General features: G+C 40.9%; 2 protein-coding genes across 14 annotated transcripts in view; one reads left to right on the top strand and one right to left on the bottom strand.

The window, feature by feature from the left end:
* Positions 1-298: 298 nt before the first annotated feature.
* Positions 299-3,111, bottom strand: abt1 (activator of basal transcription 1). 3 transcript variants are annotated; one of them, XM_023835881.2, is made up of 5 exons: positions 2,995-3,111; positions 2,653-2,690; positions 2,202-2,512; positions 1,890-2,065; positions 299-1,424 (listed from the first exon to the last, which is right to left on the bottom strand). In XM_023835881.2, the coding sequence occupies exons 3-5, from the start codon at positions 2,509-2,511 to the stop codon at positions 1,044-1,046; spliced, it is 867 nt and encodes a 288-aa protein (XP_023691649.2). In that variant the 5' UTR covers position 2,512; positions 2,653-2,690; positions 2,995-3,111; the 3' UTR covers positions 299-1,043. The 3 variants fall into 3 exon arrangements, with proteins under 3 accessions (XP_023691649.2, XP_023691647.2, XP_023691648.2); XM_023835879.2 differs by having other exon boundaries at positions 2,653-3,111; XM_023835880.2 differs by lacking the exon at positions 2,653-2,690.
* A 10,439-nt stretch (positions 3,112-13,550) lies between these two features.
* The window catches only part of grm6a (glutamate receptor, metabotropic 6a), a 61,878-nt gene continuing 51,172 nt past the window's right edge, over positions 13,551-24,256 (top strand). For 7 of the 11 annotated variants that reach the window (XM_072713050.1, XM_072713048.1, XM_023835892.2 and 4 more), the window contains exon 1: positions 13,551-13,977. Coding sequence is in view for 1 of the 11 variants with exons in the window: in XM_072713047.1 (XP_072569148.1) it covers positions 14,216-14,218 (3 nt within the window). In the remaining 10 variants the exon portion in view is untranslated. Of the gene's footprint in view, positions 13,978-14,197; positions 14,219-23,111; positions 23,271-24,256 lie in introns of those variants that run through there. The other 4 variants (XM_072713049.1, XM_072713046.1, XM_072713045.1 and 1 more) reach the window with 3 other exon arrangements.

Below are 24,256 nucleotides of genomic sequence, written 5' to 3'. Positions count from 1 at the left end.
TGGTTCAATAACACATTTTCCTTTCAAGTTAGTTCATATTTCAATTTGCCATCTGCTCAAAACAATAGTAATAACAATGGTCAGTTGTGTTTTGGGAACAAAGACAAAACCAGACATACTAAACAACTGCTGTGGCTATCAACATGGTGTCATCTTTATGTGCCGGATGAGCTCGCAATACAGGCAAAATTGTACTGTTGATTGACTCCAGATATCATTGCCCACTACTTAAATTTCTATGTCCTTTCAAAGGGTAGCATTGTATTATTAATCTGAAGGGGGACAGACCTTTAAGTAACTGGCTTATTACTGTCCACTTCCTTTTTCAATGCTTGAAGCGCAAAAATTTTATTTTTATTCCCTCAAATATATGCATCACATTTGTGCCCTATGATCTGTACCTTAGGGACCTGACAGATGCAACATTTTCTTATTTCATAGTTTATTAAAGGGTTTGGTTTAAACAAAAAACTGGCATACTAGCATAAGGATTAGCATAAAGGCCTGGGACCTTATGTCCAATAGTATGCTCCATATCAGTGCTTCTCAACCCAGTCCTCGGGGACCCCTAGACAGTTCACATTTTTGCTTCCTCCCAGACAGTCCACATTTTTGCTTCCTCCCAGCTTCCTGCCAGACAGTCCACAGGAGTAAAAACGTGGACCATCTGAGATTCCTTGATGACCAGGCTGAGAAACATCGCTGTATATACACTCAGGCATTATTATTAATCAAAATACAATGAGAGCACACTCCTTAACAGCATCCAGCCCGATGGTCAAACACATTGAGGTCCCATTTGCTGCATCCATCTTATTCTGATACCTTAATGATAGCAGTGGCCACCTTCATACGTAATTTAACCAGTCATCGTAACTCTTACAATATGCTGAAGATGAAACAGCGATATCATCTGAGTAACCTGGGGTTCACTGAACCTTTGAAAAGGTTCTTCCATCTCTGCATGACAGGAAGCATTCTGATCTGTCCTCCATCCCATAGTCTCAGTGTGACTGCCATGAGCGTCTTCAGTCTCAGCTATATCAGCTGTCAGCTGACTGGCTGTTGAAGATCCTGGCCAGCAGGGAGACGTTGGACTGGGCCTTCTCCTGGATGGTGCGGGCCTTCTCCTGTGCTTTCTGAAGGCTCTTCTTCGACATGGCGTATTTACGCAGGCGGCTCTGCTGGATCTCCTCCTCAGTGCGCCGTTGGGTGAAGTCCCAGGTCTTCTCGACCACCTCCTCCCCGCTCTTCTCCCTCTTCTTCCGCAGCCTCTCTAAGTTCTGACTCTTCTCCACATTGGCCAGGTAGAAGTTGGTCTCGCGCTTGGCCTGTGAGATTTCAGTGCGCAAGCGCTGCTGCCTCACGGTCTGCTCATAGGCCAGACGCTCGCTCAGGTGGCACCAGTAGAACTGGTGAAGGTACTGAGAGGATAAAGTGTAAACAACACACAAGTTAGAAACAAGATCAAAATAAACAAATCAAAAGGACCATTTTGCATCCTTAAAGGTGATTTTAAATTGCCATTTTATTGGTTCTTGCTAACTAACAAAAATTATTTTGGATTATCATTTTTGTAGGCTGTGCCCTTGGCTATATGGGATACAACCCTGCCCAAGACAGGCGGTTAGAATATGGATGTTTCTAGGCTCCTTTTGGGCTTTTGTATTACAACAGTAATTCCTATTTGCCCAACCTTACCATGTTTAATAGCCAATTATATTTAGTGTCAGTTGTTGAGAGAAAATCTAGCCCTCAAATGGAACTAATTTCTAAATCAATTAACTATTTTAGTTGCAGTACACTGGAATTTAAGGAAAGGCTGCATTTGTAATACTTCCTAAACACTGCAGACACATTTGAATGAGCAGGAAAAAGCAGTGATACACCTTGATGCACCACAGGTCTGACGCGAAGTGGCTCTTCTTTCGGACAGCCATGGGGGTGTTGTGCAAACTGGCCGCTACTTTCTTGGCAACACGCTTGTCTTTAAACTCCACCCAGCCCTCAGTAAAGTCATGGCCCTTAGAACCAGCTTTCTTCTTCTTCCGACGTACTGAATGGTCTAACGAATATGAGAAAAGGTCTCTGTCATAAAAATGTCCTCAAGAGGCATTTTTATAATGCTACTTCACAAACATCTATTTCACATAGATTCAAGGAACCACATTGAAAAAACTTTAAAGAAGTAATGTTCTCACCTTCTGGCTGGAGAAAGATCCGTCCAACCTCTCCGTACACCCCTAACATGTTCCGCAAATGACTTGGTTTTAGTCTGGGTGGGATGTGGCCCAAATATAAAATGCCTGGTACGATCTTCTTCTTGCTCGTAGGCTTCTTTTTCTTACTGCCATCTCCATCAACAACACATATTTCTTCAGTCTCTTTATCATCAGAGTCATCTACACCCTCCTCAGGTGTGGTCTTCGCCATCTCTTCACCTTGATCGATTACCATGCCTTCCGCCATCTCGAATTCCACACTCAGTTGACTTTCCTCTTCACTTGACATGCTATCATAGTCCAAAAAGTGCAGAACTCTTGTTTAAACACAGCCATACATACGCCGGAGCGAAACGTTTAACATACCCGTACATATAATTCACAGTAAAAGAAGTATTAAAAGATATTCAACTCAACTTCTAGTACTTACGTTCTGCAAGGGTCTATAATCCACAGAAATCCGAATATCTCCAAGTCGCAATGATGATAATAATTATTATTGCCGTCTTCATGTAAAATACTACTACATACTACAGTTTCACACGTAACTAATTACTAGCCAGTCACTGACAAATATATCAGGAAGCTAGTTAATTACAGCCGGTCTACTTTGAACACATCTGAACGAAGCAGGACAGACTTCTAGCCAGATAAACAAGTTCCTCTAATTCAAAAACATGAAAGCAACAAGCTAAAGAGCTAACTTTGACATAACTTAAACAAAATCCTAAGTTACGTAAAGATGCGGCTTTATTGAGCTGTATACTTATACCTTAATTCTGTACGTAGCTCACGAGGTAATAGGCGCAGCCATCTTGAAATAAATCTACACGTGTAGGGAAAAATGGAGCTGGAATGGCAGGCGCCCCCTAGCGTCGCCGTCAGCGAACAACTCCAAAAACAGTCCATCCAGATAATAGTGTCGCCGGCTTTATTTTCGGGAGCATATGCGACACCAAATGGAGGCTGTTTGTGCACACAGGCGTCAAAAATGTTTTACATGCCAAGTAGCCTACCTAATTTCATACTAAAATATTAAATGCATTTTATACAGCACAGCGTAGGCATATTCTCACATAAAACATCCTAATTGTTGTTTTTATTTAGACAGCCACGGTAGATAGTGTGGAAAGTAAGAAAGTGATAACTGGGATTGTTTCCAGACATGATTATATTTAGGCTGAATATTTCCTTTCCGAATCCCTCCTGTATAACGCGAATGATCGACATCATAACCATGCATAAAATCTGATGAATAAAGTATTTCAGACGGATGCCTACAGTAGCCTTAATCAGTTATTTCTAGCTCGGATAATTTATGCGTCCGTCTTAAACATTAAAACGAATGCGACATATTGCAGTAGATTTCTAAAGCGTTCATATCTGTTCGTGTACTTTCCATAGGAATCAGTGTAAATATAGTGTAGATTACAATAATGTATTATGTAAAAATATAATATAATACACATCAAAATGAATTTAAATCGTCTCCGAACACCGGTGTGTTTTTCATTGCACTCGGTTGTGCAGTTTCTGCAGTTCAACAACTCCTTGCGAATCTATACTAGAAAATGAATGTCAGGGAAATTAGATATATGCTAGGATGCTGAGGTTTGCACAGCTTAAAGCATAAAGGATCATTTTAAGAAATAATCGGAAATAGTTAATATCGATTAATATCAAACCCACATAGCCACTGCTTACTACTACAATATGCTTTCTTCAGTATAATTTTATTATCAAAACAGAATTCAATTCATTTTTTGTTTTTACACAGCGACACGGTTGCCCCATAGCCGTAAACAAGAGGATGCGGTAATACATTGTTCTTTTTTCATTATACATACATTATACCCTGTTTTTACGGCTACGGTCCATTAGATGGCGACATTAAGTTGCGTCTGCTTTGCTTATTCGTTTGCTTGCTTGAAATGCAGCACCATGGAAGCGTCTCATTTCAATAATCCGATTAAAAAGTTACTGCATTTGACAGCAATGGAACAAACTGGATATCCGTAACAGAAGAGTAATACAATTATGAGCTACGCGAATAAACTTCCAGAATGAGTATGCAGAAAAAAATACTTTTTAGTAGCCCACAGAAAAATACTAACCTAGTATATACATTGCAGAGGTGGAGATTTCAGGTATAGAGAGTACAAATCCACACCAAGATTTTGTTTCAACCAACCAGTTGAGTATCAAGAGTCACAGTCACAGAGTAGTCAGCTGGTTCGTTGAAACAAAATCTTGGTGTGGGTTTGTACTCTTTGAACCTGAAATCTCCATCCCTGATACATTGTCAGATAAAAAGGGTACAACCCTGATACTGTTTTGTACCCAAGGTACAAACAACAAAGTACCCCCAGCCTTACAAAAACGTTCTTCAGAGTCAGTTTACTTACAGTTAGGGCACAACTGGCAGACCTTGAGGGTACAACCCCAGTGACAATTAAGTAATTGTACCCTCAAAGGTTTTTTTTCTGACAGTGTTCTAAGGCAATGAAATAGAATGTTTGGTATTTTAACTGACTAACATGACCATAATATCCCTAATGAATAGTAAGATTTATTTTTTCCATAAATTAAAATATATTCATCTTGCATCAGTATTATCTTTATTAATATAGTTTTGCACATATCTGAAGAGGCCTGCACAACACATTGTTACTTAAGAATTTATGCAGGGAAAAATATCTGTTTCATTAACCAAGTCATTTGCTAGCACCTCATTGGTGAAAATGAAGACCACCTGTAACTGAATCGTATATCCATCCATCCATCCAACCACCCATCCGGCTCCTTACACAGGTTAGGGTTGCAGGACTGCATATTTATCAGAATTTGAATGTAAATGATACATTGTTATATCTGTATTATATCATCCGATCCTGGCCTTACTTGGGCGTACGATGGTGGAGTCTATTACTCTAGGGATGGGCTTGAGGACACAGAACCTCCTTTATGGTATGAATCTCAAGCAGAAACCACTCTACAGGCCCACCTGAGATGTATCTCCTGTGACAAGAAACTGGCAAAAAAAATCTAGTCTAAAATGTGGTGCCGAGCCACAGTACTGAACAACCAGAAAGTAAGACCTTCTCAAGCCTCTTTGTCTGGTGGCATGGGTGTTTTAACATGCATGGCAGTGTGTGCATGCGTGTCACATGCGTGCTGCTGCATTATTGAGTATTATGGATGGAAGTGCTCCACAGCCCTGTCAGTGGTCCATCTCTCCATTTAAATATATAAACCTAAGCCAGGGACCAGCATGTTTCATACTGGCCACAGTTACATAAAAGGATTCTGCATACCCATCCAGTGCAGCACTGTGAATTATATATATATATTTGTGTATATTTTTTATGTAGGTCAGGCATTGAGCTTTACTCTGCCAAAAATATATATATGTAAAAGGTTCAAAGATCATACAGAACCTTTTTATACCACAAGCATTAATGAAGAAAAACAAACCATAATACATGAACTAAAGAAGCAAAATTAATTTCTTTTTAGTTAATCAACGCTGGTAGGCTTTTCACAAGGAGACGTCGTAAGTGTAAATGAAATCAGCATGACAGACCGAGGTCTCTCCTTTTCCATGTGAGTCAGCTGAACTTCAGGATCACTGTGCCTCTGCCGGCTTCAGCTGTCCTGTGGATCCCCTTGAGAAGACGCAATTGCCAGTCCCCTTGGGACACTGCATGAATCCAACAGAGAAACAACCCTTTGGTTTGAAGAACCTCACTACGTGGGTGGCCATGAATAGCTCTGCTACTTTTGTCACTGCAAATACACGCTTGCCAATTCCATGGGTATAACACAGGCTTTTTAACTTGATCTGGGACTTCAATGTTTTTAAAAGAGCATTTGGGATATTTAATATGCCTCTTTAGTGTTTTGATATTACGACACCCTATGTGTATAAAGACATGACACACAGATATGTTTAAGTGCTTGATGTCCTGTGGATTTTCTTCTTTTAGTTTCCAAAAAAAAAACGACTAAATCATAAATATTTGTTAGTATTGGTCTAGAATAACCACGTTAGACGGAGATTTGCTGTGGTTCAGATCTGACATGCCTGGCAGAGTACATTTCTTGTGTGTCTGTTTGATTTGCCATGTGAATGACAGCTTAAGACATGCCTTTGACAGCGACTGTCCGTCACATCTGTACACATGGACAGCAGCTTTGGAGCCACAGAGGCACCAATGCATTGTGACAAGCGTGGAGAGAAGCAGGAAACGGGAAAGGAAGGACAAGGGGTGAATGCAGTCGGACAGTGTCACAGGACCCACGTGTGTCGCTCCAGTGTCCTTGGCCCCTATATTACCACTGAGCTTGTAAAACAACGGCCATGATAGTTTGTATCACCCCATAGTCCCAGCTATTATATTATTATATTATAATAATCATGGGCTTCATGCTCATATTTGTGTCTTCTTAAAGAAGCAGAGCTTCTCGTCAGATTCTCTGTTACTCATCTCATGGGTACTAATGAAAGGCACGTCCTGGCTCAGTGTGATTTTGCAGTTCACGTCGTTTCTCGGCCTGTGCCACAGATGAGCAGCTGGTGTTTTTTTCTTGCATTGTTGAGGATAAAGCTGATACAGTCCACTACAGATTTGGATGTGGGAAATGGGCACCTGACATGTGCAAAAACACTGCATATATTAGGAAATGTGTACAATATATACACTTATTAGATTTGGACATTGCGCTGTATAAAAAAGAATGTTAATTAAAAGGAAATCTAATTCACTTTTTCTTTACCTTTTTCACCTAGAGAACTTAAGAGTGGTAGATCGGAGAGGTTTTTTTTTTGAAGTTAGAGTTTAAATACGTGTAACGCACATTTACAGCACATTTCTGTTTTAACATCTGGCATCTAGAAAACAATAACTTTAGATGAATGAGAACCTATTTGTGACAGCAGTAAGACTCCTGATGCGTTTGTCTGCTTCACTGCTTCTCCACACTGATATGATGTGTATGTGTGTGTGCGTATGTGTGTGTGTGTATGCGTGGATCGTGTATATATTATATTGTGGGGACCAAATGTCTCCACAATGTGATAAAAATCTGTTATTTTGACATTGTGGGGGCCACCTTTTCGATCCCCACAAGGTGAAACTAAATTTTATAAAAATCTGTGACTCCAATCAAAAAACGTTATGGTTAAGGTTAGGATTAAGGTTAGGTTAGGGGTTAAGGTTGTCATTGTTGGGATTAGGGTTTATCCATAGAAATTAATGGATGGTCCCCACAAAGATACTGATGCATAACCTTTGAGTATGTGTGTTTGTGTTTATGTGTGTGTTTAAGCAATCATATCTCATCTTTCACTCTATCCTAACCGTTAGCGTCAGTCAGTCAAAGCTTCCGTTGTGAGGCCTGCCATACCCTGAAGTGGAATGCCCTGCGCACCCGACCGCTCAGGCTCACAGCTACAGGGGGCTGAGGGCTTCCGCTGTGACCACTAACACACCGCAGCGTGACTCTGCTAAGGCAGACGGAGCCAGCTACTTGCGGCTTGGTGACAGCTCCTGTTAGAATCACAGGCGCCCTCAGCCCACCTCCGCTGAGGCTTTTCATGAGCATCGTAGTGTCTCTACGGAGACGACACGAGAAGAGACCTTAATATCGGCCACTTTGTCGGGAGGGGCTGTGGGAGCAGGTCCTCCCTGATGTGCGTGGAGCTCAGCTGGGCGCCCCCAGGCATTTATTTACCACTTTTAAGCATCTATTATAAATCAGGGAGATGTGCATTAGCAGCAGGGGGTGGGCGCTTTACCTGAGATTAATGTACCGTGGCTGGCGCAATGTGCTCCTCATCACGGCGTGTGAGTTCCGCCGAAGCTCCAGAATGCCCATGGCAAACGGGGCAGAGTGCGTAAGTAATCAAGGCAAACACTGACACGCGGAGAGCTAAGCGCCAGGAGGATAATATCAATAGCCTCTGACACAGAGCTGAACCATGAGCAACATACTCAAATCAGCTTGTTCCCTTGCTGCACCCAGGAGAAGAGCTGTTATAAATATTGCAGGGGGTATGATTCTTTTTACTCTCCTGACCTGCTTCTGTTCTCTCACTGTAGTATTTTCCTCTGCTTTACTCACAGAGGTAAATGCTGACTTTGACATTGTAGACCTTCATGATCTTTTAGTTTCCCTGGTTAATGGCTTGTCATTCAGATTTTTATCACTTCGGGTTAGGTGTTCTCCATAGCCTGTTCTTGGGCCCATTATATTTGACCCTATATATCACAGGTGTCAGACTCCAGTCCCTGCACATTTTTGGGTTTCCCCTTGTTTAACACACCTGATTCAACTTCTTGTGTTAATTACCACATAGCTGTTGAGCTGAATCATTTGTGGTGGAACAGGGAAAGAACTAAGCTACACAGGGCTGCGGGCCTCCAGGACTGCAGTTTGACACCCCAGCTATATATCAATTCAATTCAATTCAATTTTATTTATATAGCGCATTATCACAACATTACATTGTCTCAATGCGCTTTACATTTCTGCCTCGTAAGGACCCCCCATTGAGTAAGCCAAAGGCAACGGTGGCAAGGAAAAACTCCCTAAGAGGAAGAAACCTTGGGAGGAACCAGACCCAAAGGGGGAGCCCATCCTCCAGGGGCCGGCAGATGAGTCAAACAAACAAGATGAAATGACTAAGCTGATGACTAGTTTTCATCACTATCCAATGAAAAACGTGTATGACAATTGTGAATTTTTACTATAGCTGGAGTAGTCCTATTCTTCTCTGTCTACTGATAGTGTTTTACATATAATTGACTGATGCAAAGATGCTTTTTGAAGTCAACTATTTAACTAGTATTTGTGTTTATACTAGTTAAGATTTGTATTCATGATAGCTTTTGTATGAATGACTTTGTACTGCTACTTTTAACAACTTAAAGCTGATAGCTAAAGAGCTAGCTAACTAAAATCATTGTTAATCGTGAACATAAAGTGAAATCGTTTTGTATCTTGCTGACATTGACATACAGTATTTGCCTTGCTGACAACAATCCACGTCCATTTAAAACATTAAACCATTCACTGTCGACTATGAAAAGATATTTGCAGTGTCTCATAACATTATGTCAGGTTTGTTTTGTAAAGTAGTTTCTAAGAAAATGTGTTTTTCTTATTTCTGAAATAATGAATTTTTTCAGGTATGTGTTTTTCATTGGACAGAGTCAATATGCTGTCCCTTGGGGATGGTAATTGCAAACCTATAATATGGATTATCATTTTTACACTGACAATGCAAATTCCAATATATATGTGAAACCCAGTAGGACTTTCTAAACTCTCTAAATTTTACTTTAAAATTTCAACTCCCTAAACCCCTTTAAAGGGCATTAGGCACTGTGGGACACAAAATGTCCCCCTGCTGAAATTATTTTAGCAAGTCCAAAGTTACTCATGCATACTTTGTCAGGTTTTAAGCTGAAACTGAATGGCTTGATTGAAGAGGAAAAAAAAAGATCAATGTAACAACTGACAGGAACTTGACTCTAGAATCTAGAAATATATCTATAGTGGCTTTCTTTCTGTATTTTCCTTCAATTGTAATACATAGTCAAGGTCAAATACGTGCCATCTGATACACAAAAGCCAGTGTAGGCATTATTTACCAAATAATAAAATAATAAAAAAAAAAATATATATTTTTTTTTATTTACCTCTGTCTGCTGTTTGGCTGCACAAATGCGCCCTCAGAGCAGTTATAGGCATCTTAGGGCATCTTACTACAATCAGCATGAACATTTTATCACTGAGCTTGATTCCCTGCTTTGGCCGCCTGCCAAATTTACAGTAGGATATAAAATATTGTTTCTCATATGTCTTGAAATGACTCCTATAAGTTACTGCATGGGACAGTGATTGTCATACAGTACAAAAAATGCAGCAGAACTCTGTTTATGGAGAGGAAATCCCAGCCAGTCATTCCTGAATCAAATGAAAATGGTAGGTTTACCCAATCACATTTTTGAAGGAGAATAAAATGTGCATTTAAAATGACAATATTGGGATGTTTTTTTTCCAAATCATGGCATGTGGGTTTTTTCTCCTTCATTGCCTGTTATAAATTTTATTATAAATCACCATGAAATGTTTGTACTATTCTGTGGTGGGTCAACAATGACAACTAATCATCTTCACTTAAATACAGCACTTTCTAGGTTGCCTTAAACCCCCCTATATATGATACATTATAATATTTTTCTGGTGTCATAGCCAAGATTAACAAAACAATCAATCTACGGTGTGGGTATGTGCAGCAGAGGTAAAACCCTTTACTAGTTTACTCAAACGTTCCAAAATGTCCATCTGTCAAGCACAAGGACCTACATCCCATCTCTGGCTTCCCCACGGCCCAGCAAGACCAGGTGTAGAGTCAGACCTGGGAGGTGATGTACCTCTGGCACCCAATCATAGAGAGATCATGGCTTCAGATGTTGCTGGTAAAGCATTGAGAGTGTGGGAGAGTAACCGGCTTATTCCACACTTCCCACAATCCCGTGGGGCACATGGAGAAAATGCCCAGGCATGCACTGTGCCCCACCTAAGTGTCCTGTTCTGAATTTAGTCAGGACTGTGATGACCAAGGTGGCACTGGGGATCTCTCTGGTTGGCCAGTCACACAATCCTCTAACTAATCACGTGACCAAATGAGGACAGACAGGGTGCTTCTGAGTGGGCATCTAAAAATGAATCCAGAAGAAAATATAAATGTTTAATCCAATTAAGACCAATAAGGGAAGATTGACAAATGTCATTTATATTGATCATTTTATTGCTGCTCTCATTTTTATTGGAGAGTTTAACAAATCAAATATCCACTTTTCACCACTGAGACTGAGCAGTAAAAGTTTCTCTATAATCAACAGTGATTAAATAGTATAATAAGTATAATGAAAAATGTATTGTCAAAAAGAACATTTATTTGAATGTAAATAATGCAGTTTGTGGACCTATCGTGCAAAACGGTGCCATAATGTATCCTAGAAAAAAAAATACACAGAAATGTTCCTTGCATTGGGGGGGGGGGCAGTCCTTAAAAGGGTAGTCATTCACATTTTCACATTAAATGTTTGTTTGGCAAATAATCTGAAAATATTATAGATTACAAAGCTTATATTGTTCATTTATGTTTTGTAATATGTCATGCAATTTGAAAATCAGGATATTTGAAACATGAATCAAATCAGTCTTTAAATTTTATTTTTAGAAGTTGTGATAAGTTGTCGATGATAAAGACAACGCCGCTGCCTAATCTGATTGGGTGGTTCCACTGGTGATACCTCCAGTTTTTGTATTTGCAGACTGATGTCATGTGTCTTCTCTGCCTTAGTTCAAAGACATACAGGTACGTTAACTGGCATCTCTAACACACATCCCTTTCGCTGTGTGTGGGTATAATACGCACTACCATGGCCCCTCATTCAGGGCATTCCCACCTCAGCCATGACCTGGAAGAGTGGTTGGAAGCCGGAGAGATTATCTGACTGTTTTAGGTCATAATAATATATTTTAATGGTTCCATCTTTTTAAAATAGATTGGTTAAAGGCAGGTTATTGTTAATGTTGCTAAAAGCCAGTAAAAGTTATATTTCTGTGTAAAGTTTACCTTGGAGAGTCGGCTATCGTGACTTGCCGACTTAATCAAGCGGCGCATTGGACTCCTGTTATCATTAAAACCGGTCCCTGGAGCTCATGAATGTTTCATAGAATGACGCTTAGCTAACTTTCTCTGCTGCTTTAAAAGCACAGCCAGCGTTACTTACACATGGTGTCACCAGGGCTAATGCATATCAAGCACCATCAGTGTGTCTCACACACGCTTGTGTGTTCATTTTATACAGCTCACTTTTGTCCTTTCATACAAGTGCTTAAAACCAGTAAAAACAGATTTTTTTACAAACCCATCACAGGGCACACTCACATCATTCGCACCTACAGGCAAATTGGTATCTCCTATTAACCTCAGCATGTTTTTGGACTGTGGGGGGAAACCGGGGAACCCAAAGGAAATCTCACAGTGACTTGGGGAGAACATGAAGACTCCACACACTTGGAACCCAGGCGGAGACTCGAACCCAAATGTGTGAGACAGTGCTAACCACTTGGTGACCCTCAGATACTGTGAAGGGGGACACTCTTGCAAAAGGAGCATGTGCTCAGGCTCTCTCAGGCAACCCATCTCCCTGCCTTGCGAACACTGTTTACTTGTAAGTCTTTTTTTTCTTTTCTTGATTGTGCGGTACAGTACTGTTTGTGGTATATCTGTGTATTAGCAGCCTGTCCAGAGCGCCCCCTGCCTTCCTGGGAAAGGCTCCAAGCTGACGTTGATGCATTTAGAAGACAGACAGACGAATGGTAGTCCTTCGTCCTTTGCTTAGTGTTGTATAACATGCTAGTATACAGCATTAGCCACACTGGGAAAATTCACATTCTTGCTCGGATTCAGCTGCACCACCAAGCCTGAGATGTGGATAGAATCACATTAGATCAGCTGCTTTAGCCCCGGACCTACGGGTCTGTGCCTGTGTATTATGTCACCTCTTCACAAACCCTACTGCTGACACAACAACTGGGGTGGTTTTGTGAAAAGAAAAATCATTCTTAGGGTTGCTGTGACAAATATATCAAATAGAGACTGGTCAGCATTATGGAACTGACTAATCTCAGAACAGGGGCTGCAGGATGGTTCTGTTCACCATTAGAAAAAGTCCAGATCAATTTCCAAAATGGAGAATGAAAGAATTTAGTTAAAAATACCTCGGATAACATTTTATTACCTTTAATACTCCCAATGTTATGTTACAAACAGCCGCTAATACATTGTTCCCATAAAAGCAAGTTTTGAAAGAGCTTATCTTTAGCCACAGATCAGTATGACAGTACAAATATAGACTTTTAAATGTGTTTATTTCATGCATATTGCCTGAAGCAATATGCATGAAATAATGAATGTCACTCCTGTGCCCAGGTGTATGGGATGTCAGCCCAACATTGAGCAGATACACACTTACACAGGAACACACCTTAAATGTCATGTCTTTGGCCTATGGGAACAAACCAACACAAACACAGAGCTGGTATAAACAGGATAAGCTAATTAGCAAACTGTTCCATTTCATATTCTCACATCTTTCATCAGTAAAAGGAGGTGGATTATGAAGCTCAGAGGGTATTTTAGTACCATGTTTCTATGTGTGTTATGTGCATATAAACCTGTAAATATACCACAGACATTTATAAGCCCAGACCTCTACCCATTAGTCAGCCAGAGTTAGAGACGAATGAGAGAGCGTGTATGTGGGGGGTAAAGGGGGATCTAGAGAAGAGGCTTTTAAAGGATTTGACAATGATTTGTAGCATCACAGTACTGAGCAATGTTGTGCTTTTCATTTGACTTTAAATATGAGTACAGGAGAGTCTAAAAAACTGGGTTTTCGCTACATGTAGAACTTGAACCCAAACGAAAAATGTTTGCAAGAGGCATGTACAGTAAAATTCAAGATTCTTCAGTGCACCTTTAGAGGGGAGCGTGCGCGCGATGTCTCGGATGGAAGACGCTTTCCTGGCTCTTTCAAAACCATTCGGCAGTTTCTAGTGTTATATATTACGTGTCAGTCGATTTGCAGTAGTATTTAATCTGCCTTCCGGGATTTGACGTCTAAATTGAGTGTAAGAACAAATTTACGAAACGTCAAGATGCGGTTTTCAGGTAAGATATCGGAATAATAATTTCGCATTTTTTCCTGTTAAAGTAACTGTCCCCCTTTTCCGCAAATTTAAATGTCTGGTAATTCTTCTAATCGTTTTATAATCAAGGTAAGAAAAATGATGGAAACTGTCCTCGCGTCTCATTAACTGGAACCCGATCGTTCGCTGCGTAGTTGAATACTTTGCCAGTAAAGCAGCGTTTTCGTTTCATTTGAAATTAACGGACATATGACCTACGTATGGTACGTGTATGATCACCTGCATATTAAAATATATGATGAAGTATTCTTTAAAACTGATAAGAATAATTTTAAGTTGCTTACTTAGTTTACAATTCGGTGGTTGATCGCAGATTTGAATAACTGGGAGCTAAACCCTGCTTCTTAGCAGCCTGTCTATCTACGCGTGTGGTTCTTCAGGTGTTAATATGTCATTTTTTTGTAACTTCTGAACTTGCTCACATTGCCAAATCTGCGTCATTTTCGTTGTTTACTTTGCAAATCTGTCAGGGATTTGATTAAAAACCACTTTTATCATTCATATCAACAAGTCAGTTGCTTAATGTTCTATGGTTGAAGAACAATAGCAACTTCGGGCACAGACTTCTATGAGCTCATATGCAAAGATCTAAAAAGTGCAAATGTTTCATTGAACTCTTTGGAGTTATTTGTCATGAAGCGTTTTTCATTAAGGACCCTCTAGATTGTTAATTACAGTAGCATGGGCTCCAGTGCCTGTATTTATCATCATGCCGATTTAATCTCGCTCCTCCAAGTAAACTGTCGCTTCTTCTCACGCTGCATTGCCGTACAGAGATCGATGAATCTGTGCTGTTAATGCAGACATTTTTCTCTTATATCGCGCAAGCTTCAGTAAAGCCCGTTTATTCCACGCTGTTCTGTAATCTCTGGCTATGTTAAGTGCTGAAATTCATGGGATCAGGGAACATACATTTTCTGCATATCTCAAGCTGGGAATGTAATAGAAAAATATTCTTGTTCAAGTTTTGATTCATATGGAAGTATTTATTTAACTGCATTCTTACACTGTTTTTAATTGCTGTTGGTCTACCATTATTAGGATGTCTACGGAGTTAAGTGCTTATTTTTTCTTCTTAAAAGGGGTTTAAACAGTTGGAGAACTTGGAAAAATTCAGCCCTATTACTTCAACACGATGATACCTAAAGCCCTTGCAGGGCAGTGCAAGTAATTACCCCTTATGACTGGAGCAGGGTTCTCCAAGTCCAGTCCAGGAGGACCAGAATTTGCAGACTTCCCTGCTCAACACACCTACTTAACCTCGTAATTAGCTGATTAAGACGTGTTTGAGCAGGGAAATCTGCAAACCGTGTTGGATTTTGGGCCAGCAGGACCAGAACTGGGGAACATGGGTCGAAGTGTTAATAACTAAAGATTATTTAATAACATTTAAAGATTATTACTAGATGTTAGCTGTCTAGCACCTGACAAAGAGTCCTAGTTTCTCTTACATTTCAGATTAGCCTTAATATGATGGATTATATCAAAGGTTTTGTCCCGTGTGATGTGTGGGAAATGCATGCAAATGAAATCAGTTCTCATTGCTTTGAATTCACTTCATTGCAATACAAACATCATGTAAACTATAAAAAACAATTCTTCAAGTAACAAGGCATTATGGTAATGAACCAGGCATTAGAACAGGGCTCTCCAACTCCGGTCCTGGAGAGCTACTATCCAGTAAGTTTTCTATCCTACCTGACTTCTAATGAGCCACACCTGGCCTGGTATTTACCTGAGAACAGGTGTGGCTCATCAGAAGCCAGGTTGGAGACCCCTGCATTAGAACCTAAAGCTCGGCAAGTTAATACAGGTTGGAAATGGTGTGCTACCACTGAGCAGGTGCTGGACGAAATCAGTTAAATGTTCAGCCACATAACTGGTTAAAACCGGGGAACAGTGGCAGTCATTTAGTGATTAAGGTCTTGAAACCCATAGATTGCTGTTCAAGACCCAGAAGGATCCCTGCCCTTCTATACTCAAGGGAGAATATTTAAATCACTACAATAAAAATATCACTCCATAAAAATGGGTAGAAATTATAAATTGCTTTGGATAAAAATGTCCACATGTAATGTAAATATTAGCATGGCAGCCCCTGAGTGCAGGACCTTCAGGATACAAATAAAACAACCATCCTGCATTTAAGGTACTTTCTGTCCTGCTCTCATGCAATCCACTATCAGCTGGCTTTGAAAAAGAGACCCATCCAAAAAGCACCATCTACATTTAAACATTTTCAATAAATGTTAGTCTTTAGTTTTTTTACATTTACACCCCTTCCACAGTCAAAAGAAACATAATTTAGAGCAGAGGTCCCCAGCTATTTTTCCCAGCAGGTATCAGCAACATAAAGCCAAGGTCCAGTGCGTCCGAAACAATTTGCCAACTTGGGTGAGGGGAGTCACTTGTGTGGCCCAGATTCAGTTGTATTTCGGTCCGGATGTAGCCAGTTGGTAACCACTGATTAAAAGCAGTCCAAATCTTCAAATTGCCCTTAGCATGTGTGTGTATGTGTATGTGTGCGTGTGGTCCTGGGTGATGGTGGTGCAGGAGATAGTGCTACCATTTGGCAACCAGAGGGTTGTGGGTTTGAGCCCTGGCTCCTCCTGACCCTATCGAAGTGTCCTTGAGCAAGACACTGAACCCCAAATTGTTCCCGGTGAGCAGATTGGTGCCTTGCGTAGCAGCCTCTGCCATTGGTGTGTGAATGAGAGTGTGAATATGAGGCAAAAAATGTGAAGTGCTTTGAGTGCTCGTAGGAGTAGAAAATGCGCTATATAAATGCAATCCATTACATTGTGGGGACCAAATGTCCCCACAATGTCATGAATGCCCATTTTTGACCTTATGGGAAAACTCAATTTTCTAAAAATCCATGACTGCAATCAAAAAACTATGACAAATGGCAAAAGTCTAACATTTTATTAGGTTTCCTATGGTTATAGTTAGAGTTGATTAGAGGCTAAGGATGTCATACAGTAGTTAGCATTAGCATTTTTCCCATAAGAACATAAATTTACAAATGAGAGGAGGCCATTCGACCCATCAAGCTCGTTTGGGAAAAACTTAACTAATAGCTCAAAGTTGTTAAAATCTTATCTAGCTCCGATTTAAAGGAATCCAAGGTTTTAGCTTGCACTGCACTGACAGGAAGAGTACTCCATACTTTCAGGTCTTTCTCAATTTCAGTTTAAAATGTTTTTCAACTAATTACCACCTATGCATGGGTGTCGCCACCATTAACGTCCCCCTCACATTTCATAATTATTCGTTTAGGACCCCCCCACATTTAACATAAAATATTAGTTCACCCAGCGCTGTTTCTATTGCTTCGCCTCATGGAAAAAGTTGGTGAAACTGAACACAATACAAAATACTGCACATGTGTTTCTCTCTAACTTAAGAAACAGGTTCACAGCAGAAAAAGAAGCATTGATCCTAGCATCTCCCTCAGACCCACAGAAGAAACTCAATTTGATAACTGTAAGTTAGTTACAAGTGACTAGAACAGCCTTTTCCCTGACCTCACTCCTCCCCCGAAACATCCACACCCTCCTGCGTTTCACAATCACATTTTGGTGTTGATATTCCTGTTTATGTTTTTCATAGCTGAAAATCATTTTTAGACCTTGACTGTGTTCGACCGTCTTCCTGATGTTGATTCATAGGGAATTTTTGGGAAATAAACCATTTCAGGGTAGCTTCACGGAAGACACTGTCAGAGTTATGACTCCAGATACATGGCTACAGGGGGAATTGCACCTCTCCCTGCTTACTTAGTGCGATTCTGGCCCGTGCCTTGTGGAACCTTAAAAGTCCATGGGGGTGAGGCATTGCCTCTGTCATTGTGCCGGTGCGGATGGGCCTTGGGTGGTTGCTGTAGCTGGATGATGCGGGTTGCTGGCCTATTTGCCTGAGTGCACTGGTTAGCACAGCTTTAATCTGGGACGGTTCACCTTTACAGACAAGAGCTTTTTTTAGGTCTGGGCCTTGGCTGAATAATCAGGTAGAGTGTGTCACTCACACAAAATGTGGTCTTAAGTCGATACCAAATGTCTGCATTACTGCAAGCAGTGTATGTGCAGCGTGACTCATCCTAACTGCTTTTAATAGTCCAGAATGGCCGGATACCAGGTCTACATGCATCACTTTAATTACTGCACATGTATAATCCTTTGTATTTTCTATTCTGTTTAGTATAGTTACCAAGCAAACAAAAAGCAAGACTGAAGCACTATTTCATTTTAAAAGGTGCTTTTAAAATAACTAAATATTTAATATAAAACTCATCACCCACTTTGGGGAAAAAATCCACACATTTTTTTCATAAAATGGCTTTTCCCTATAATCAAGATTAGGGCTGCTCTGTGTTTCTTCTGTCCCACGGGTACTTTTTGGGTAATTATAAAATTTTTTGGTTTGTTTGTCAGAGCTAACTGTCACATATAATTTCATCAAGGACAAACTAGTCATAACATAGCACAGCACAGTAAGACATCAATATTATGGAGGTACGCTCAAAATGTGGCACATTTAAGGGTTTCTTTACAGTGAGAGAAAAGCCTCCTTGCTGCCAGTCGGGTCATTCCCCAACATCTGGAGAAGAGAAACTTAAGACACAACATGAGAAATGGAAGCAGTACTTGCCAACTTGGCACCGTAATGCTCTAGTAAGCAAGACCATGTTGCCTGAACTCGTTCCCGAAGTTAAGCCGCATCCAGTGCACTGCCAGTGGAGCGAACCGGTTCGTGGAAGTGAGGGAGGGAAAAGACAACCTACTCAAGAGTCGCCCAGAGGAATAATGAAGGGAAGGGATGACAAAAAGAAATTCGGACATGAGACAGCTGTGGGCCATAGCATCATGAAATGACCAAAGACAAGCGCCATTGGCCAAAGCCTTCCAGAGCATTTCCATCACAGCAGGTGCTCTACTGCATGTATTTTTTCCCCCAGAAAGATACAAATACAAGGTGCAGGTTTCTGAAACACTGACTGAGCACCGATGCGGCTGCTGTTCTTCAAAAGACAGCTTAACTTTTGGGGGTTTAAGTACAGACTGACTATCAAAACTGCAAAATAGCAAACCTTTGTATGTGTTATAATCTGTTTTTTTGCAGCTAAGCTTCACCCATGGCAGGTGATTTATATGCCATAGAGTGTCATTCGCTGGCCTATTAGACCCTGCCTTTGCAGCAGTGCTCCAGCTAGATTTTCTTGTGGTTAATCTTATGCTGCAGTTAACAATATGCAGAGCACAAGCCAGCCCAGATTTGCCAACCAAACAAAGGAGCTAAAAATCCATCAGTTTTGTATGATTGATGTTGAATCCCAAAATGAATGACTGATAGTAGGTTTTCCAGCCGTGACCTGAGTTAGAAATTAAATATTAGAACTGAAAATGCACATAATGCTAATTTGATTTTATTGCTACTGTGCATTTATTAAATAGAGGCAGAATAACAGGGAATGTCACAAGAGCAGGGTCAGGGATGATCTACAATGCGGCTTGGAAACAGAAGGGATTTGACTGAGACTGAACTGAAATGACCCTAGAAACAAAAGGGACCACAAGAGGTCAAGACACAAAGTAGGAGGGTGAAACAAGTAACAAGGACTTACACTGACACCAGGAAGGGCTGGGGGAAGCACAATAAGCACCACAAACATCATCTTCATATCAGGGTAGCTTGTGGTGAAACAAACACAATGACTGACAAAAGCATAGAGCAAAGACAAGCACATATGTAAACTGATAATGAACTGGGTACAAGGGGGGAAAACCAAGAACAAAAGCGAACATGAACAATACAGAAATATAAACACAAACACAACATTGGGGAAACTGATATCTAAAATAACCAACAGAGACTAGCCACAAATCCACAATGGGAGGGAACGTTTTGCCCAGGGGCCCACACAACCCATAATCCGTCCCTGATTAGGTCTAGAACCCGAGGGTAAATACCATGCACAGTGGACAAAGAAATGTTCTTGATCCATTTAATGAATTTCCAAAGTGTGGTTTGTCTGTTTAATGTGTTTGGGGGAAAAAAAAATCCCACGCATATACTGTATTTGTGCATGATCTATGTTTCATGATTGTCAGTCTATTATAAATCTAAACATATGTTGATATGTTATTTTTAATTTAATATTCCTGTTTAAAGTTTTACTGTGTATGCATAAAAAATCACACAAAAAAATGCAAATATCATTTTTATTGATATCAGCAGGTGTCTACGATAACTTGTAGTGCTAAGACATTCATTGATGACTTTTAAAATCTGAAGCATTCTGGACATTAGTTATAATATTCTTGATGGTATAATGATTTGGAAACATCTACCGCATTATCTGTTGAGTTAGTCATTCTGTATACATTATATTTGCATCAGGATAAAAATAGTAATAGTAATTTTGTTCTTTTACTCTCCTGTGCATACGGGGTCCTATGGGTGGCAAGGCCTGAGAATGGTGAATTGTTCTGTGCAATTCAGGGTTGGGGCCTTCTGGAATTCATTCATCAATTCCAATCGAAATTAGGGAATGGAACTTAAGTTGGGATTGGAAAAAAACTATGGGGAACAGAATTGGAATTTAATTTGAATTTCAGGGAGATTTTAATTCCAACTTCAGTTCCATTTCCTGAGTTGGAGTAGAACTGCTGAATTAATTCTGGATTTGCCCTAACCCTGGTGCAATCATGAACCGGAAGGGGGCTGAGAGCGGTGGGGCCTGAGAAGGGTGGCTGCAGACGTGTACTCCTCATGGGATCCCACTCCAGATCCCCTGGCAGGGCATCCTCTGGGCGTAGCTTAACCGAATTTGCTGGTGAGGCAGCTGGTGGGAAGGGTGCCGGCAAGGAAGCTGGCAAGACAGGCACTGGCCAGGCGGCAGTGGAAACAGGTGCTGGAAACACAACAAGGGACACGGGCACTGAAGGCGCAATTGGGACAACAAGTGCTGAAAACTGCAAGGAAAACAGCATTGGCAGCGAAGCAAGTGCAGATCAGAGCAACCAGGGTGTCAGATGTTAGCAGAGCATTTGGGGAATCAGACACTAACATGGCAGTTGATGAGTCAGGTGGTGCAGCCTCCTCTGGGGAGTCAGCAGCTTCTGGGCCTTCTACTAGATGCAAAGCTTCATCTAAGCTAGGAACCTGGGACTCTGGCAAGATGACCTTTTTCTTGGCATGAGCTGGTTCCTGCAGGGACTCAGGTAATTGCTTGGCACTATGTGGTGCAGGATGTACCTAAGCTACAGATTCCAGACTCTGGGGATCACATTTCCAGCATGATGCCATCAGGGTCCCTGGTATAGGACTGTGAGGGACCACTCCATAGGGCAGGAGGATGCATTCCTTTTGACCTGGATCTGTGGGGAATGATGTCCTCCAAATTTCAGGAGGCTGTCAAGGCACATTGGGAATAATACCATGGTATTGGGATTGAAACCAGTACCTCCAGCTTCTCAGCCCATCACTCTGGCCAGTACACCACTGGAACAGGGATAAACATGAAGAGATTGTTGGGCTCACCCAGCTATCTAGCGACTGGTCGCAATCACTCAGTGGGTTGATGACAGAATTGTCCATGAATCATCGGGGATTAAGGATGTGAGGCTCGAACCCGGGGAGGAGTCTTGAAGTAGTGTAGCGCAAGAGGCTCCTTAGCAAAGCCTCGGAATTGTTTAGGTTGGACAGTCATTCTGTCACACAAACAGTAAGGGACGATTTACAGTGTAGCTTGGAAACAGAATGGATTTTATTGAAACTTTATCTCAACTGCGTGCTTAGCCTATTTAATCATGCCCTGGGAGCAAGGGAACATACTAGGAACACAGAAGGACGTTAAACTTACAAAACACAGCAAAAAAGATGGGATGGCCAGGGACACCTTCTGGCCAAATGGGAAGATGACAGACAAGGCAGGGATGGATCCTGACAGGAATCAGGAACTTCAGTTCAAATCAACTTCAATCATATCATTTACATAACATTAACAAAATGGAAGGCTTTGTCATTCACATTATGTGTACTACACCTATTCAATACTATGTTTTATTGCTTGCAGTGGGAAACTCAGAATCTTGTCACCCCTGTTGGTCCATCCATCTATCCATCCATCCATTTTTTGTAACTGCTTGTCCTTTTCGTGCTTGGGGGGGTCTGGAGCCTATCCCAGAAATTGTGGGGGAAAGGCAGGGAAATCCCCAGGATGGGGTGCCAATCCCTCACAGGGCACACTCACACATCATTTGCCCACCTGTGCATACCAATGGGCAATTTGGCAACTCCAATTAACCTAAGCATGTTTTAGGACTGGGGGGGGGGCACTGGAGTACCTGGTGGAAACCCCACAATGACACGGGGAGAACATGCAAACTGCACACACATGGAGCCATGGTGGAGACTCAAACCCTGGTTCCAGAGAGGTAAGGCAACAGTGCTAACCACTGCACCCCCATGCTGCCTCCCACCCCTGTTGGTCCATGATACCCAATACAGGTGACTCCTGAGACTGGGAACACTACCTTGTCTGGCTGAGTGAGGGACCCTCTACTTTGTTAGTCCAAGAAACAGATTCATTCAGGATAATTTGATCTTGTGGAAAATCAAATAGGACTGATTACACTGTCTAAACAAACAAATATGAATTCAAAGAGGGCTGTAAGTATTAAAAAAATGTTGTTATAATGTTAATATTCTATTATATTTTTATATTTTTTTATTATTCATATTATTTTGTAGGTCTGTGGTCCAGGGGACTCATGTATGGAGTTGCATGAAACTATTTTGTGTGTGATATGGAAATCAATATTTAGACATAGAAGAATATGGCAGTCATGGAAATACAGTGGAACCTCGGTTCTTCAACGTCTCACATCTCGTACAGTATGGTTTTCGGACCATATTGTTCGGTAAAAAATTGTCTCGGCTGTCGAACGTATTTTCGGTTCTCGACCAAATGACTCTTTCGCGCTAAAGCACGCGTCTTTACGCATAAACAAATGAGAGAACGCGTGCATACAGTATAAAAGCCAGTCTACCGCTAACGCTCGCGTAGTGAACATTTCCGCTTGTGCTGTGAATATTCTCGTGTTCTTTGCTTTTGTTGCTCTTATTTTGCTTTTAAATAAGCCACTATGGGTCATCCAAAGGTTAGTGATAGCAGCAAACCAAAAAGTAAAGTTGTGAGAACCACGATAGAGCAAGGAAATAATTGTATGCCGTAAGCTCTCCACAGTACAGGTAAAGTGCAGTTCAATTTTCATTTATTTAATAAATTTATGGGTTTTAAAGTTTTTCTTTATGGTTTTAGCATTATGTATGTATACATACAGGTTTAAATAGGCAATCATTTGGGGGATTAATCCAATTTAAATAGGCAATCATTTGGGGGGTTTAATCCAATTTAAATTATTTCTTACGGGAAAAATTGATTCGGGTTTCAACCAAATTAGTTCTCCCAGAGCTTTCTGGAACGGATTAAGTTCGAGGTTCCACTATAGTTTAGGAAATATTTAAGAACTTCAATACACGGTGCTGCACTTGTAAAATCTCACTAGTTATTTTTGTTCTGAGTTTTGCATGCTATAGCAATGTTGCTGAGGCTCCAACAGCAGTCTGCCTTTGGGAAATTTTGAGGATATTTCTCATAGAATAATAAAATGAAACGTCCAGTCAAATTTCTCTTGGACGTCATACACTGTGTTGAATTATGTTAAGCTTTTTCAGCCTGGCAAATTAATTGTGATGTCTTCCACACTCTCTTAGCATGCAACAAATGTCAGTTCCGCACACAGCTGTCAGCCAGAATTATGACTCTTAGTCTCTATTCCTAGAAAACGACTATATGACATGATCTTGCCACCCACCTGTCTGTGAAGAGGTCCCCCTTGTGGCACATCAGTGGAATTACCTGTATTGCCATTTGACTTGGTTTTCAATGTGCCATGATATCTACAGGCTACCAAGTCTTTCAACAAGCCATTAATAATCTAAAAATGATTCTCCTGGTTAAATGCTTGCATTTTACACAAAGATGCTGAAACACAGTGCTGTACACATCACTGAATATAGCCATTACTCTTCCCAGTGAGTTTGTTTAATTTTGGGCTCTTGCCTCCAGAACAAGTAGTTGTGTATTTGAAGGAGCCTTTTTGTCCACCACCGTTGTGCTGTACCATTTTTTCTTTGCATTTGTGACCTTCCTGTTAGTTTTAATGAGTCTATCC

This window comes from Paramormyrops kingsleyae, chromosome 6 (genome assembly GCF_048594095.1).
Source record: "Paramormyrops kingsleyae isolate MSU_618 chromosome 6, PKINGS_0.4, whole genome shotgun sequence".
NCBI classification, from domain to species: Eukaryota; Metazoa; Chordata; class Actinopteri; order Osteoglossiformes; family Mormyridae; genus Paramormyrops; species Paramormyrops kingsleyae.
Note: the sequence above shows the minus strand (reverse complement) of the source record. Positions and strands in the feature narration are given on the sequence as shown.